We start from the raw sequence: 14,033 nt of genomic DNA, 5'->3' as shown, positions 1-14,033 counted from the left end.
GATTTTGTTTACGTCTTCTCTGACTTCTTTAGTCGGAGAAAATTGTACTTCCCCAGTCCCAGAGAGCAACTTCTGATTGGCTCAAGCCAATCATGAAAATTTCCTTTCCTTTCAGGGATTGCTTTGGATCTGCACATGGGAACTAATCCTGGCCAATGGAACTTTAGGAGAGGTCTGATGGGAAGATTTGGGAAATGGTTTTAACTTTATGATGTAAAAGAATAGTCCTTGTAGTAGACGTTAGCTGTGGTAATTATTACTAACTGCCATTTGCCAAATACTTCAGGGACACATAGAATTCCATTTCCTTTGTTGGGTTGGTGAACTGGTGATGCTATATAACTGTTTCTAGCCAATGGTTTGTGAACAAGTGACATGTGTCATTTAAGGTCAGAGCATTTAATTGTACTCATAAAATACAATAGAGTTCTCTTTCTTCCTCCTCTGGCATGAAATTGGAAATGTTAGAGACGGCAGTTGCTCCATCATTCTGGATCCCTGATGATTATAATGCTAACCCACAATGTATATGCTACATGAGTAAGACATAAACCTTTGTCTTTGGAAGCCATTGAGATTTGGGGGAAATTTATTACTGTATAGTAGCAAATAGCCTATCTTGAGTAATACAGAAATTAGTATAAGGAGTGGGGTGCTGCTATAATTAAAAATAAAGACACATGGCATTGGCTTAGTCACAGAGTAATGGGAACAAGGAAACTTATTTGAAATTAGAAGAATGGAAACTGTTGGCTGAGATACCTTGTAAGGCAGGTACAGTATTTAATAAACTTGCAGCTTTAGGGGAAGTAGTTGAAATACGGAACATTAGGAGTGAATGTTGGCTAGAGTTGGCCAATAATTGGGAAAGCCTTTGAGAAACAGAGCCCAATTAGAACTCAGCTTTTGTCAGGATAAAATCAAGGGTATATCACTAATTAAATAATTATTGACCATTGTTAAAATCTCTGAATGAATTAAGATACTCTGAGAAGATCCTTAAGTTACTCCCAGGTAGATAAAATGGCTCAGTGAATGAGAAATGGAGAATATGACTCTCCATGGATGCCTGATAGACTTCAAGGTACTTGCAGTGATGGGGTGGGGGGTAGGGTGGAGGGAAAGGGAGAAAGATAGCAGTGGGAGGGGAACATCTTGAACAGAACCGTGAATGTGGTTTTTTTGCACAAGGAGTTGACTGGAGGCTTTTAAGAATCCATAATTCCCAAACTTTGGGAGACAGCAAGCAGGCTGAGAAAGTGCCAAGGAGCTCACATGTTCTAACGCCACTTCAGAGGTATCCAAGGAGGACAATGGAAAAGGAGATGCCTTCCTGGAGGATGGAGACATGAGCCACAGAGAACAAAGGTTTGGGAAGCCCCTCCCCCGAGAAGCTGATTTGGTGCTAATTAAGGAATTCTCCCCGTCTCCAAGATAGGAGGCCCTTGCAGTATCTTATCACAGGATTTTAAAAATGGTGCCGACCAGTGATTTCTGTGTGTTTCCCCTTCTTCTCCTTCCTGATGTACATGAAGCCATTTTTCCCATTCCACCGTTGTCTATTGGGTACGTGGAGGACAAAGCGTTTAGCTTCTTTGTTCACTTGTTCTGACTTAGGTTCACTCATTCTGTTTCCTGCCCAGCTCTTGTGGACATTTGAGCTTTTGACCCTATAACCTACACCAAGCTGTTAGATGACATGAACTGAATTGTACTCCTGGCAGTGCGGTGGTCCAAGGCATTCCACTGCCCAGGGCTGATGCCTGAGTTCTGTGGGTGACTTCACAATGCCCAGGGCGGTTCCCAGCCTCCTTCTCGGGCGACAGAGAAGTAGTCTCGGGCGACAATGCTGAGCACCTTATTGCTGCTTAGCCTCTCTCTCCCCACTTTGTGGACCCAGGTATTAATCAGCTGTACCTACAAGAGTCTCTGCCAGCGGGCCCTCCTCTCGGGCAATGATGTTGCCCTGCATTGTGACGATCCAAAGGCAGTCTGGTACTTCTCTTCCATTCTGGAGGAGGATCCCTTGCTGGTCTCCTCAATGCCTAACGCCAAGAAACTGCCTGGGGGCAGCCTCCAACTGACCAACCCTCAACCGTCCCAGACAGGCCTCTATCACTGCCAGGACAGTGACAGTGCCCTCATAGTGGAGTATGAGCTTGATTTTCAGGATGTCACCGCCCTGCATGTTACACACAAAGATCTGGGCCAAAAGCCCCTTCAGAATGAGACTCTGAGGCTGGGTAGCAGTGTACTCATCTTCACCCACTGGGAGCCCTGGCAGGACTGTAACCGCTGTGGGGAGCCAGGCGAGCGGAAACGCGTGGGGTACTGCCACATTGAGGAGCCCCTGGAGAAACCCATGCCCTGTTGGCTCTATCTGAGAGGGGAGAAGGTGCGATACAGCCGCATGCGGCCTGAGCTGCAGGTAGAAGCCTGCCTTGTACCTTGCGATCACTTCAAGGAAACCAACCAGCCATACTTCGTCTTTGACATTTACCAGCTGGGCAAGTTGACCAACAACATGTGGCTCACCTGCCCTTTGGCTTCCATCTACAGGTGAATGATCCAGGGCGTCAGCCCAGCCTTTGACCCTCACCCAGGCTTTATTTCCTGTGCGCACCTGGGACAGGGGTTTATCTTCTAGTGGAAAAGCAGGTTCTGTCTCCCAGCCCATAAGCCTTCATGGTCAGTCTATGCAGCGACGGATCTCTTCACTGGCTTGTTCAGATGTTCATTCATCAGGAATTGCCTGGTGCCCCTTCTGAACCAAGCCGTATGTGGGTGGCAATGTGGACACAGTGGTGACCAATAGAGACCTACTCCCTGCTCTCACAGGCTCTTGATAGTAAAGGGGAGACCAAATATAAAACTTAGGGACCAAGACACTCTGTCTCGTGCTCATGTCAACATAGACACTACTGTGGTTTCTGTCTCCTCATTGAGCTCTAACTGATTCAATTTGTCAGTCCATCCTTGCACCAATGTCACAGTATTTTAATTATTATGCCTTCTTAATAAGTCATGATATCTGGTAGTATATGTCTTCCTTTGTTTGTAATGTCCATATAATGTTTTGATAGCAGGCCTCATAGAAGTTTAGAAGTGTTCCATCTTTTTCTATTTCTGGAAAGGTTTTGAAAGATTTGGTGTCATTTCTTAATTGTTAAGAAATGCGTGGAAGAATTCACTAGTAAAGCTTTTCTGGGCTTTGTGGGTTTTTTGTGCATAGGTTTTTAATTACAGATTCAATTTCTTTAATAGTAAGTGTAGAGCTGTTTAGATTTTTTTCATGTGCCACTGTTGTTGAGTTTTCAATGAATTTATCTATTTCATCTAAAGTTTCAGAAGTTTTGGCCAAAAGTTGTTTGTAATACACTCTCATTATCTTTCTATGCTTCTAAGACCTTGAGTAATGTCTCATTTTTCATATTGATGTTAGTTATTTAGGTCCTCTCCCTTTTTTCTTGATTAGTCTTGTTAGTGCTTTATCAATCTCATACATCTTTTTAAAAAAACAACTTTTTGGGTTTTTTTATTTTTGGTTTTTTTATTTGGTTTTTTTAAATTGTACTTTTGTTTTTTATCTGATTTCTGGTATTTGAAATGCTTGCTAAACTCTCTAGTTTTTATCCTTTTCCCCCCAAAGTATGTATTTAGGCTGTAAATTTCCCCCTAATCACAACTTACCTGCATCCCATGGGTTTTGGTTACATTTTCATCTCTAGTCAGTTAAAAATATTTTCAATTTTCAATTGTGATTTCTCTTTTGATCCATTGGTTATTTAGACATTTCATTATATCATTTTCAAATATCTGAGGATGTTCTTACTATTTTTTTATCATATGTATCCAGCTTAATTCTACTGGTGAAAAATGTGATTCAATTCTTTTAACATTTATGGCCTAGAATATGGTCAATTTTAGCAAATATTTCATATGAATGTGAAAAGAATGTATATTCTAAAGTTGAGTGCAGTGTTCTATATATATGAATTAGGTCAAATTTATATCATATTGTTCAAATCTTCTATATCGCTACTAAATTTTTGTTTGCGTATTCCATTGTGGATTTGTCTATTTCAATCTTTAGTACTATCATGTTTTGCTTTATATAGTTTTAGGTTCATACAAACTTAGGATCTTTATATCTTCCTACTGAATTGACCATTTTATAAAATGTCTCTTGTAATCTCTAGTAATACTTTTGGCCCTCATGTCTACTTTTTGTTATAAGTATAGCTACTGTACCAGTTTTCTTTTGGTTAGTGTTTGCATGATATTTTTCCATGTTTTCACTTTCAACTTTCAATATTTTTTATTTAAAGTGAGTTTCTTTTAAACAGCATATATTTAGATGTTTGTTTTTCATATTAAGTCTGAAAATCTTTGTCTTTTAATTGGAATATTTAGTTCATTTACATTGAATGTACTTAATAATATAGTTGGGTTTAAATCTACCATATTCCTATTTGCTTCCTACTTGTTCTGTCTCTTCTTTGGTTCTTTTGTCTTTTCCTGCTTTTGGATTTACCAGTTTTTAATTATTCCATTCCCTCTTCTGTTAGCTTATTAGATATGCATTCTTTTATCATTTGCTCCAGAGATTACATTAATTCTCACTCATTAGAATACAATATGAATTTGTACTTGTACATTTCCTTGACAATGCAGAGACCTTATAATATTTTAGCTCCATTTATTCTCCTTTCATCTGTTGTGTTCTTGTTATCAAGTATTTTTTAACGGTTTTTAAAATTAGTTTCAGGTGTACAAAACAACATAGTGATTAGACATTTACACATCTCACAAAATGATAACCCCAACAAGTCTACTACCCATCTCACACTATACATAGTTATTACAATACCATTGACTATATTCCCTGTATTGTACTTTATACTCTGTGACTATAAATTTATTGATTATAGTTGACATTCAATATTATATTAGTTTCAGCTGTACAGCATAGTGATTAGGCATTTATATAATTTATGAAGTGATCCCTCCAATAACTCTAACTCCCATCTGACACTATACATAGTTTTTACAATATTATTGACTATATTTTCCATACTGTATTTCACCTACCTGTGACTATTTTGTAACTGCCAATTTGTACTTTCTAATTCCTTCACTTTTCCCACCCATGCTCCCAATTCCCTCACTTCTAGCAACCATCATTCGTTCTCTGTATCTATGAGTCTATTTCTGTTTTGTTTGTTTGTTTATTCTGTTCTTTAGATTCCACATATAAGTGAGATCATATGGTATTTGTCTTTCTCAGTCTGACTTATTTCACTTAGCGTAATACCCTCTGGGTCCATCCATATTGTTGCAAATGGTAACATTTCATTCTTTTTTATGGCAGAGTAATATTCCATTGTAGCCAATTGTCCATTGATGGGCATTTCAATTCCATATCTTGGCTATTGTGAATAGCGCTGCAGTAAACATAGGGCTGTATATATTTTTTCTAATTAGTGTTTTGGATTTCTATGGAAAATACTCAGGAGTGGAATTGCTGGGTAGTTCTATTTTCAATTTTTTGAGGAACCTCCGTACTGTTTTCCATAGTGGCTGTACCAATTTGCAATCCCACCAACAGTACACAAGTGTTCCCTTTTCTCCACATCCTCGCCAACACTTGTTGTTTGTTAATTTATTGATGGCCATTCTGACAAGAGTGAAGTGGTATCTCATTGTGGTTTTTATTTGCATTTTTCTGATGATGAGTTATGTTGAGCATCTTTTTATGTCTCTTGGCCACCTATGTGTCCTCTTTGGAGAAATGTCTATTCAGGTCCTCTGCCCATTTTTTAATTAGAGTGTTTGGGTTTTAGGTGTTGAGTAATATGAGTTTTTTTATATATAAATTTTGGATATTAACCCCTTTCAAATATATCATTAGCAAATAACTTCTCCCATTCAGTAGGATGTCTTTTTGTTTTGTTGATGGTTTCCTTTGCAGTGAAAAAAGTTTTTAATTTGATGTAGTCCCATTTGTTTATTATTTCTTTTGTTTCCCTTGCTTGAGGGGATATATCAGTGAAAATATCACTAAGAGTAATGTCTGAGAGTTTACTTCCTATATTTTCTTCTAGAATTTTTATGATTTTGACTATGATTTAAGACTTTAATCTATTTTGAGTTTATTTTTGTATATGACATAAGAAAGTGGTCCAGTTTCTGTTTTTTTTTTTTTTTGCATGTGTCTGTCCAGTTTTCCCAGCACAATTTATTGAATAGACTACCTTTACTCCAATGTAAATTCTTGCTTCCTTTGCCATAGGTTAAATGATCATATAGGCATGGATTTATTTCTGGGCTCTCTATTCTGTTCCATTGATCTATGTGTCTGTTTTTATGCCAATACCATGCTGTTTTGATCACTATGCCCTTGTAGTAGAGTTTGATATCAGGTAGCATGATACCTCTAGTTTTGTTCTTTCTGTGGCTATTTGTGGTCTTTTATAGTTCCATATAAATTTTGGGATTATTTGTTCTAGTTGTGTGAAATGCCGTTGGTATTTTGATAGGGATTGAATTGAATCTATAGATTGCTTTGGGTGGTACGGACATTTTAACTATATTAATTCTCCCTGTACATGTGCATTGTGTATGTTTCCATTTGCTTGTATCTTCTTTAATTTCTCTCTTCAAGTCTTATAATTTTTCGAGTACAGGTTTTTTGCTTCCTTGGTTAGGTTTATTTCTAGGTTTTTTTGTTGTTGTTGGTGGTGGTGATTTTTTTGATGCAGTTGTAAATGGGAGTGTTTTCTTAATTTCTCTTTCTGACATTTCGTTATTGGTATATAAAAATGCAACTGATTTCTGAACATTAATTTTGTATCCTGCTACTTTTCTAAATTCATTTATCAGTTCTAATCGTTTTTTGGTGGAATCTGTAGGGTTCTCTCTATATAATATGATGTCAACTGCAAATAATGACTATTTTACTTTCTCCTTTCCAATTTAAGATGCCTTTTATTTCTTTTTCTTGTCTGATTATTGTAGCTAGAACTTCCAATACTATGTTGAATAAAAGTGGTGAAAGTGGGCATCCTTGTCTTGTTCCTGATCTTAAGGGGGATGCTTTTAGCTTTTCCCCATTGAATATGTTGTTAGCTGTGGGTTTGTCATATATGGCCTTCATTATGTTGAGATATGTTCCCTGTATTCCCACTTTGCTGAGAGTTTTTATCATAAATGGATGCTGGATTTTGTCAAATGCTTTTTCTCCATCTATTTATATGACCATATGATTTTTATTGTTCATTTTGTTTATGTGGTGTACAACATTAATTGATTTGAAGATATTGAACCAACCTTGTATACCAGGAATGGTTATCAGGTATTTTTATTTCATGTATATTTTAAACCCTATGAGACATTATTTTAAAACACTCTCAATATTAATTTAGTTTTACCCACATTTTGCTCTTCTGGGGCTTTTCATTCCTGCACCACCTCGCTTCCATTTGGGATTGTTTTCCTGCTGCCTAGAGAATTCTCTTTAGAATCACTTTTGGTGTGCTCTGCTGTGGTGAATTCTCTGTTTTAATCTGAAAATATCTTTATTTTTCCCCTCATCTTTGAAGGATATTTTCATTATAGTATACAGACTTCTGTATAGAGAGTTCTAGATTGGCAGTCAATATCTTTTAGTGCTTTGAAAATGTCATTCCATTGTCTTTCAGCTTCCATTTTTTTAAAAAAGTTAATGTAGGGTCTTATGATTGTTGCTTTGAAAGTAATGTATCTTTTTCTCCCCTGGACATTTTTAAGATTTCCTATTTGATTTTCAAGAATGTTTTCTTATAAAGTGCCTATGTGTGGTTTTCTTTGTGTTTATCCTGTATGGAGTTTGAAGACCTTCTTGAATTTGTGGCTTGATGTCTTTCATCAGTCTTGGAAAGTTTTCATTCAGTATCTCTTCAAATATTGCTTATGCTCCTGTCTCTCGTTTTCATCTAGGTCTCTATTTATATGAATGCTAGAACTTTTCACCGTGTCTCATAAGTCTCTTACACTCTTTTCTGTATTTTCCTATCGTTTTCCTTTGCATGCTTCAGTATAGATATTTTCTATTGACCTATCTTTCATTTTCCTAATCCTCTCTTCTGTTGTGTTTAATAGATTGTTACCCTTTCTAGTGAATTCTTAATTTCACACCTTTTATTTTTTGCTTCTATTATTTCCATTTGATTCTTCTATATAGATTCCAAATCCTCATCTTGTCATGTCTTAGACATATTAATCGTGTTATCTTAAAGAAAATACCAGTTGCTATTTTCAAGAGTGTTGGTTTGGTATAAGCTACTGAATTATAGCAATAAGCAGAAATCCTACCCACATTATTTAAAGACTGGCAGGGCATATGGATTCTTGTATGAAATCTCTTAGATTTTACAGATTGAGTGTGCTCATTTAAATATATATAAACACCTTATGAGACCAATTAAAACATTTCTTCATCCAGTTTGTGACTTCTCACCTAGATAAAATGAAAATTAGAAGTGGGCTTTCCCACAGTCTCTTCATAGCCCTGCTCTCCTGTTTAGAAAAGATTGTCTGGGATGAGGTGAAAGACAGAGAGGGAGGGAGCTAGAAGGGAAACAACAGGTGTATAGATGTTAATGTGTCTTAGATATAAGGACTTTATAAGACAAACAAATCTAGACGGTTTTGTACACCTGAGAGCAGAGAGGATGTGAGAGCAGAGGGGATCTGCCACTCTTGGGGTGGCAGCAAGATACCATAAAAGAAACAGTTCCAGAGTCTAAGCATACAGCTTATGCCAAATACAGCCTGTAGAGGTCCCAGCATGGGGCAGGAGCATGGCTAAGAGAGCCCCCAGCCTTAAGGAGCCAGGTAAAGAAGAAGGCAGAATGTTTTAGCAAAGACTAGGTGAACTCAGATCTGACCCACTCACCACTCTTCCCCTTGTCCACCCCTCCTTAGTTACTCTGGCCTCCACACCCTTTAAATATACTAACCAGGCAGCCATGTCAGGATCTAAACTTCTCCTGGGCATAGAAGGCTGTGATATGTCTTATGAAGAAAATATATGTTAGATTAATTTTATTCAGACATGAGTTAAAGTGATGTTGGCTACAAGTGCAATGTTAATGAATCAACAATATATAGTTAATAAGATGTCTTTGAATAAAAACACACCAAAAACAAGGTCGTGTGTTGATCAGTTGATAAAAAAGTTATGACCAAAGGCATGTAGGACCGTAACCCTGTATTTCTCCTAGGAGCAGTGTTTCAGTATTTCTAGTTGAGCAACTTTCTAGAAAAGTAATTGCTGTGCATAACAAGAATCTACTGTATCTGACATTATATATTATATATTGATTATCTGTCTCTTCTGCTAGAAGGTAACAGAGGCTTTGTCTAATCTGTTCACTGCTGTGATTAGAATAACAGCCGGCACATGGTGGGCATTCAGTAAACATGTGTGAAATGAATGAATGAAGGCAGATCAAGTCTGCACGATAATTATTTTCAATTTTAAGACTAAGAAGGAGTTTAGGAAAGGGTTTGGGAAGCAGCCAGCTGAGAAAAAATATTTATAGTTGAAATGAATTGGGCCATGCAGATATCTCTGGGAAGAGCTAGGGACCAACGTGTGCACAGGTCCTGAGGCAGGATCCTTTTGCTTGCCTGCTGTATTCCGGGGACAGCGTGAGGCCAGCATGGCTGGAGAGGAGAGGTTGGGGTGCGGATGGGTAGGAGGTCAGAGTGATAACCAGAGGCTTTATTTACCTCCACCCCCCGCATTGAAAAGTGTGCCCAGAACCTAGTAGGTGTTCGAGGAAAATGTGTTGAATGTTCCCGTGTGACACTTTAATGCCAAAGCATGGGGATGGTAGAGAAAATCCTGAATAGACAAATTCAGTTCCTCCTACCCCAGCAGAGTGGAAGGCTTGGAAGAGAAATGAAATATGGTTGTTAACTTGTCCCCAAACAAATGGGGAATGTGACCTTACACACGCATGGGGTGGACTGCAGTTCAGTTGATTCTGCTGCCCGGGGTTGAGGCCTGAGTTTCAGGGGTGACATCACAATGACCAGGGTGATGCCTGACCCACTGCCACAGTCCCAGTCCACCATGCTGACCACGCTGTGGCTGCTGCCGAGCTTTGCTGTCCCAGTGCTGGGGCTCTATGTTTCTGTCAGATGTCCCCATGGGAAGCAATGCCAACGGGCCCTACTTTCCAACAATGATATCTTTCTTCACTGCAACTCCTCTGGGGCACAGTGGCACTACTTCTTCCTGCAAGATGAGACCAACTGGTACAGCCACCCCCCCAGTGTTCCAAACATAGAAATAATGCCTGAAGGCAGCATTCTCATTAAAAGTCCGTTACCATCCCAGACGGGCATTTACAACTGCCGGGACAAGAATGGCATCCAAGTGGTGCAGTATGAGATTGACTTCCAGGACGTCAGCACCCTGCACATTACACACAGAGGCTTGGGCCAAAAGCCCCTGCAGAATGAGACCCTGAGTCTGGGTGGCAAGGAGATTATCTTCACCTACTGGGAGCCATGGCAGGACTGTAACCGCTGTGGGAAGCTGGGTGAGCGCAAACGCTTGGGGTACTGCTACATCCAGGAGCCCCTGGAGAAACCCTTGCCCTGCTGGTTCTACCTGGGAGATGCTAGGCTGTGGTCCAGCCGCATGCGGCCTGAGATGCAGGTGGAAGCCTGCAACGTCCAGTGTGAAACATCAGCTGGGACAGACGTCACTTTTGACAACTTCGAGCTCAGTGAGGAGTCAGGATCTGCGTGGCTCACCTGCCCCTTAGGATCCATCTACAGGTGATGGAAGCGGGCACCAGCCCTGCCCTAGGCTCCTAGCCAGGCTCTCCCAGTCTGGGAGCCTTTCTGGTTAATCTGTGCTGAGAGGGAGGGGTTCTTTGCAGGTCAGCCCCACAGGCTCTCTCCACTGGCTTCTTCAGATACTTTAGCAAGAATGCCCTAGTGCCCACACATTATTGCATCACAGAGGTAGAACAAAGACAGCTAACACTCAGGGAGGGCTCAGCTGACCGGCCCTGCACTGGGCAATGCTGTGGATATGGTGTTCATCAGACTTCTGCCCTCAGGAAGTCCCCAGCCCAGCAGGGAGACAATCCAAGGTGGTCAGGGCAGGGATAGGAGAAGCCCAGGTGAGTGGTGGGGCTGTGCTGGGGGAAGACTGGGAAGCCGGGAGGCTCTGAGGCCTCTGACTCATCTGGGGGGGTCAACAGGCTCTGGGAGGAGAGGACGGTGCCTTGGGCATACCCATCAAGGCTTGTCTCCTGGAGCTCCCACTCATGTTCTTAGCTTTCTGCCCGGAGCCCCTGGAAAGTTTCCCCATGTGCCTGTTCCTCCCCAATCCACCTACCCTTACCCTGGTTATAAGCATTACAACCGCTCATGGTGCTGCCCTTTCCTGGGGGTCCAGTCCCTGGGCAAACTCTCTTCGTGGACCACATCATCTCCCGTCCCACGTCCCTGGCCCCAGGAGCTGTGGACTCCAAGGAGGTCCATTTACAGATGGGGAAACTAGCTTCGAGGGATGCAGTCCTTCCCCAGGGAAACCTTGGTAGGAGGTGGCAGCAAAGACCCTTAATCTCACATACACCGTGGGGTCCCCATGCCCTCCTTTTCTAAGTGCCAGCAGCAGCCCTTCCCTAACAAGGAGGGAGCCCTCACAACCTCTTGGGGCCTCTGCAGCGATAGGCTTTGTGGAATCTGGCCTCACCACCTCCATCTGGTCTTCTTTTCCTTTATTCCAGCTGTAACTTCTATTCTTCTCTTTTTCTCATTCTGTATCATTTTGTCTCCTTCCCATCCTTTCTTCCTCCTCCTTTAAGTGTAAAAAGTAACACCTTAAAAAAAAAGTGACACCTGCTCCCTAAAAAATGCCACCGTTTAGAAGTGCAGGAAAGTGCATGTGACCCCTCCTCCCATCTAGACTGGGACACCTACTCCAGGTCATTTGCTAGACAAGGAGTTCCTGAGTGCCACTCGTTGGAAACTTGAGATAAGAATCAAGAGAGGTCACCAAGGCTTCAAGAATTTCCCATGTCTCTAGGGAGCTGAGTCGAGTGGTGCTTCAGGTGACGTTTCTGTCTCAAGTTCTGGGTTCAGCCAGGCCCAGGTTCCAATCCCAGCTCTGCCACTTTCCAGCTGTGGGCCTGTGGCATCTCTCTGGGCCTTAGTTTCCCCGTCTGTAGAATAGGGGTTGTATTAGTTTGCTAGGGCTACCATAACAAAGTACCACAAACGGGGTGGCTTAAAACAACAAGTATTTATTCTCCTATAGTTCCGGAGGCTAGCATTCCAAAATCACGGTGTCAGCAGGGTCATGTGCTACCTGAGATGCTGCTTCTAGTGGTGGCTGGCAGTCCTGGGCCTTCCTAGGCTTAGAGCTGCATCATTCCACTCTCCGCCTCCATCACCACTCGGCATTCTCCCTGTGTGTCTGCGTGTCTGTGTCTCTTCTCTTATAAAGACATGGATCGTATTGGATTTGGGGCTCACCCTACTGCAGTCTGACCTCATCTTAACTATTACATCTACAATGACCCTATTTCTGAATAAGGTCACATTCTGAGGTCCAATTGGAGCATGAATTTAGGGAGGACACTATCCAACTCAGTCTAGCGTCTTGCTGGCCCTGACTTCATGGGCTACTTGTGATGTTTAAGGGGACAAATGACTGGAAAGACACATACAACAGTGTCTGACAAGCAGTTCCACCCTGCTAGGTGTTAGTTATCGCTTGTATGATAATTGGCCTTGTCAAAGGAGCCTGTTGAGTGTCCCCTCTGTTCCTCAGCCACGATGGGCGTGTTATATGCCTGATTCACTTACTCACTTTCCACATTATTCACTTACCACTGAGTGTTTATAAGCCAAGCACTGTTCTAGGTATCTGGGATGCCATACAGAACAAAACTGAAAAAGATTCCTGTCCTCATGGAGCACTAAAGGAATCACATGAATAAAATATACAATATTTTAGACAGTGATAAGGGCAGGGATGGGGGATGGGACTGGGCAAGGTGAAAGGTCACATAAGAAGGGCAGGGAAGGTGTCGCTGAGAAGGTGCCATTTCAGCCAAGACTAAGGAGGTGAAGGAGCTGTGTATACTGAAGGCAAGCGTTCTAGGCAGAGGGAGCGGCCAGGGTGAAGGCTCTGAGGCAGCACTGTGCCCCGCATGTTGGAGGAACTTTAAGGGGCTCACTGTGGCTGGGGCAGAGGGAATGAGGGGGAGACTGGAGGACATGAGGCCCAGCAGGTAAAGGGGGACACAAATCATTGAGAGAGCACTCTTACGAATCCCTCCAAATAGCTCTCTGAGGTAAGTATAATTGCTACACCTCCAGTGTTCAGCTGGGGAAATGGAGGCTCAGAGAGCTGCAGGCATTTGGCTAGGTAGCCCGCTCAGTGGGCGGCGGGGCTCCGAGGATTCCCAGCCGTCGTGGCCCCACCCTCCCCTTGCTCACTGCTACGGAGTGCTTTTTGGTTGGGGTGCTGCTTGCTGCTCTCCAGAGAGGAGGGTGCCGCTGCCTCCACCTCCTTCAGACATCTGTCCCCGTTTCCCTTGGGTGCTGCAGCTGCTCTTGTCCTCCTTTGCAGGCCCATCACCTGGGAAGCCAACAACACACCCCTGACCTGGCAAGGCCAGCTCTCCGGCCAGGATGTGACCACCATCCTGGACCCCTCCAATGGTGGGAGACGCCTGCAAGTCTTCCAACCAGCCATTTACACGTGCTTCGTGCAGCAGGAGTTCATGGCTCGATTCAATCCCAGGCCTGGTCTAGATACGCTGGAGACTCTGCAGCGAGAGGAAGCTGGACAACAGCCGGAGGCAGGACGGGCCCGGAAGGGGAAGGCCGACACCGTCTTCAAGGGGCTGAAGCTGGTGCTTCTGGTGGGCACCCTCCTGGGCCTGCTTGGGCTGCTGCTCAAGCTCTTCCGCCCTTCGCGGAGCAAAAGAAGCAACCGAACGCTGCTGGTGAAATAA

General features: G+C 42.3%; 2 protein-coding genes across 2 annotated transcripts; both read left to right on the top strand.

The window, feature by feature from the left end:
• The first annotated feature begins 1,846 nt into the window (after positions 1-1,846).
• On the top strand, positions 1,847-2,563 carry LOC117034978 (protein FAM187B-like). The gene has a single exon (XM_033128548.1). The coding sequence runs from the start codon at positions 1,847-1,849 to the stop codon at positions 2,561-2,563; it is 717 nt and encodes a 238-aa protein (XP_032984439.1).
• A 7,557-nt stretch (positions 2,564-10,120) lies between these two features.
• Positions 10,121-14,033, top strand: LOC117034962 (protein FAM187B-like). The gene is made up of 2 exons (XM_033128502.1): positions 10,121-10,833; positions 13,646-14,033. Exons 1-2 carry the CDS (start codon positions 10,121-10,123, stop codon positions 14,031-14,033), a joined length of 1,101 nt encoding a protein of 366 aa, XP_032984393.1.

Source organism: Rhinolophus ferrumequinum, chromosome 15 (genome assembly GCF_004115265.2).
Source record: "Rhinolophus ferrumequinum isolate MPI-CBG mRhiFer1 chromosome 15, mRhiFer1_v1.p, whole genome shotgun sequence".
NCBI lineage: Eukaryota > Metazoa > Chordata > Mammalia > Chiroptera > Rhinolophidae > Rhinolophus > Rhinolophus ferrumequinum.
The sequence above is the reverse complement of the archived record's forward strand: the minus strand, read 5'-3'. Positions and strand labels throughout refer to the sequence as shown.

Bases quoted from the DNA above. Each gene is read 5' to 3' on its own strand.
- LOC117034978 (XM_033128548.1), top strand. From the start codon at position 1,847: ATGCTGAGCACCTTATTGCTGCTTAGCCTCTCTCTCCCCACTTTGTGG.
- LOC117034962 (XM_033128502.1), top strand. From the start codon at position 10,121: ATGCTGACCACGCTGTGGCTGCTGCCGAGCTTTGCTGTCCCAGTGCTG. The intron at 10,834-13,645 runs GTGATGGAAGCG...CCTCCTTTGCAG, and splicing joins CCCTTAGGATCCATCTACAG to GCCCATCACCTGGGAAGCCA.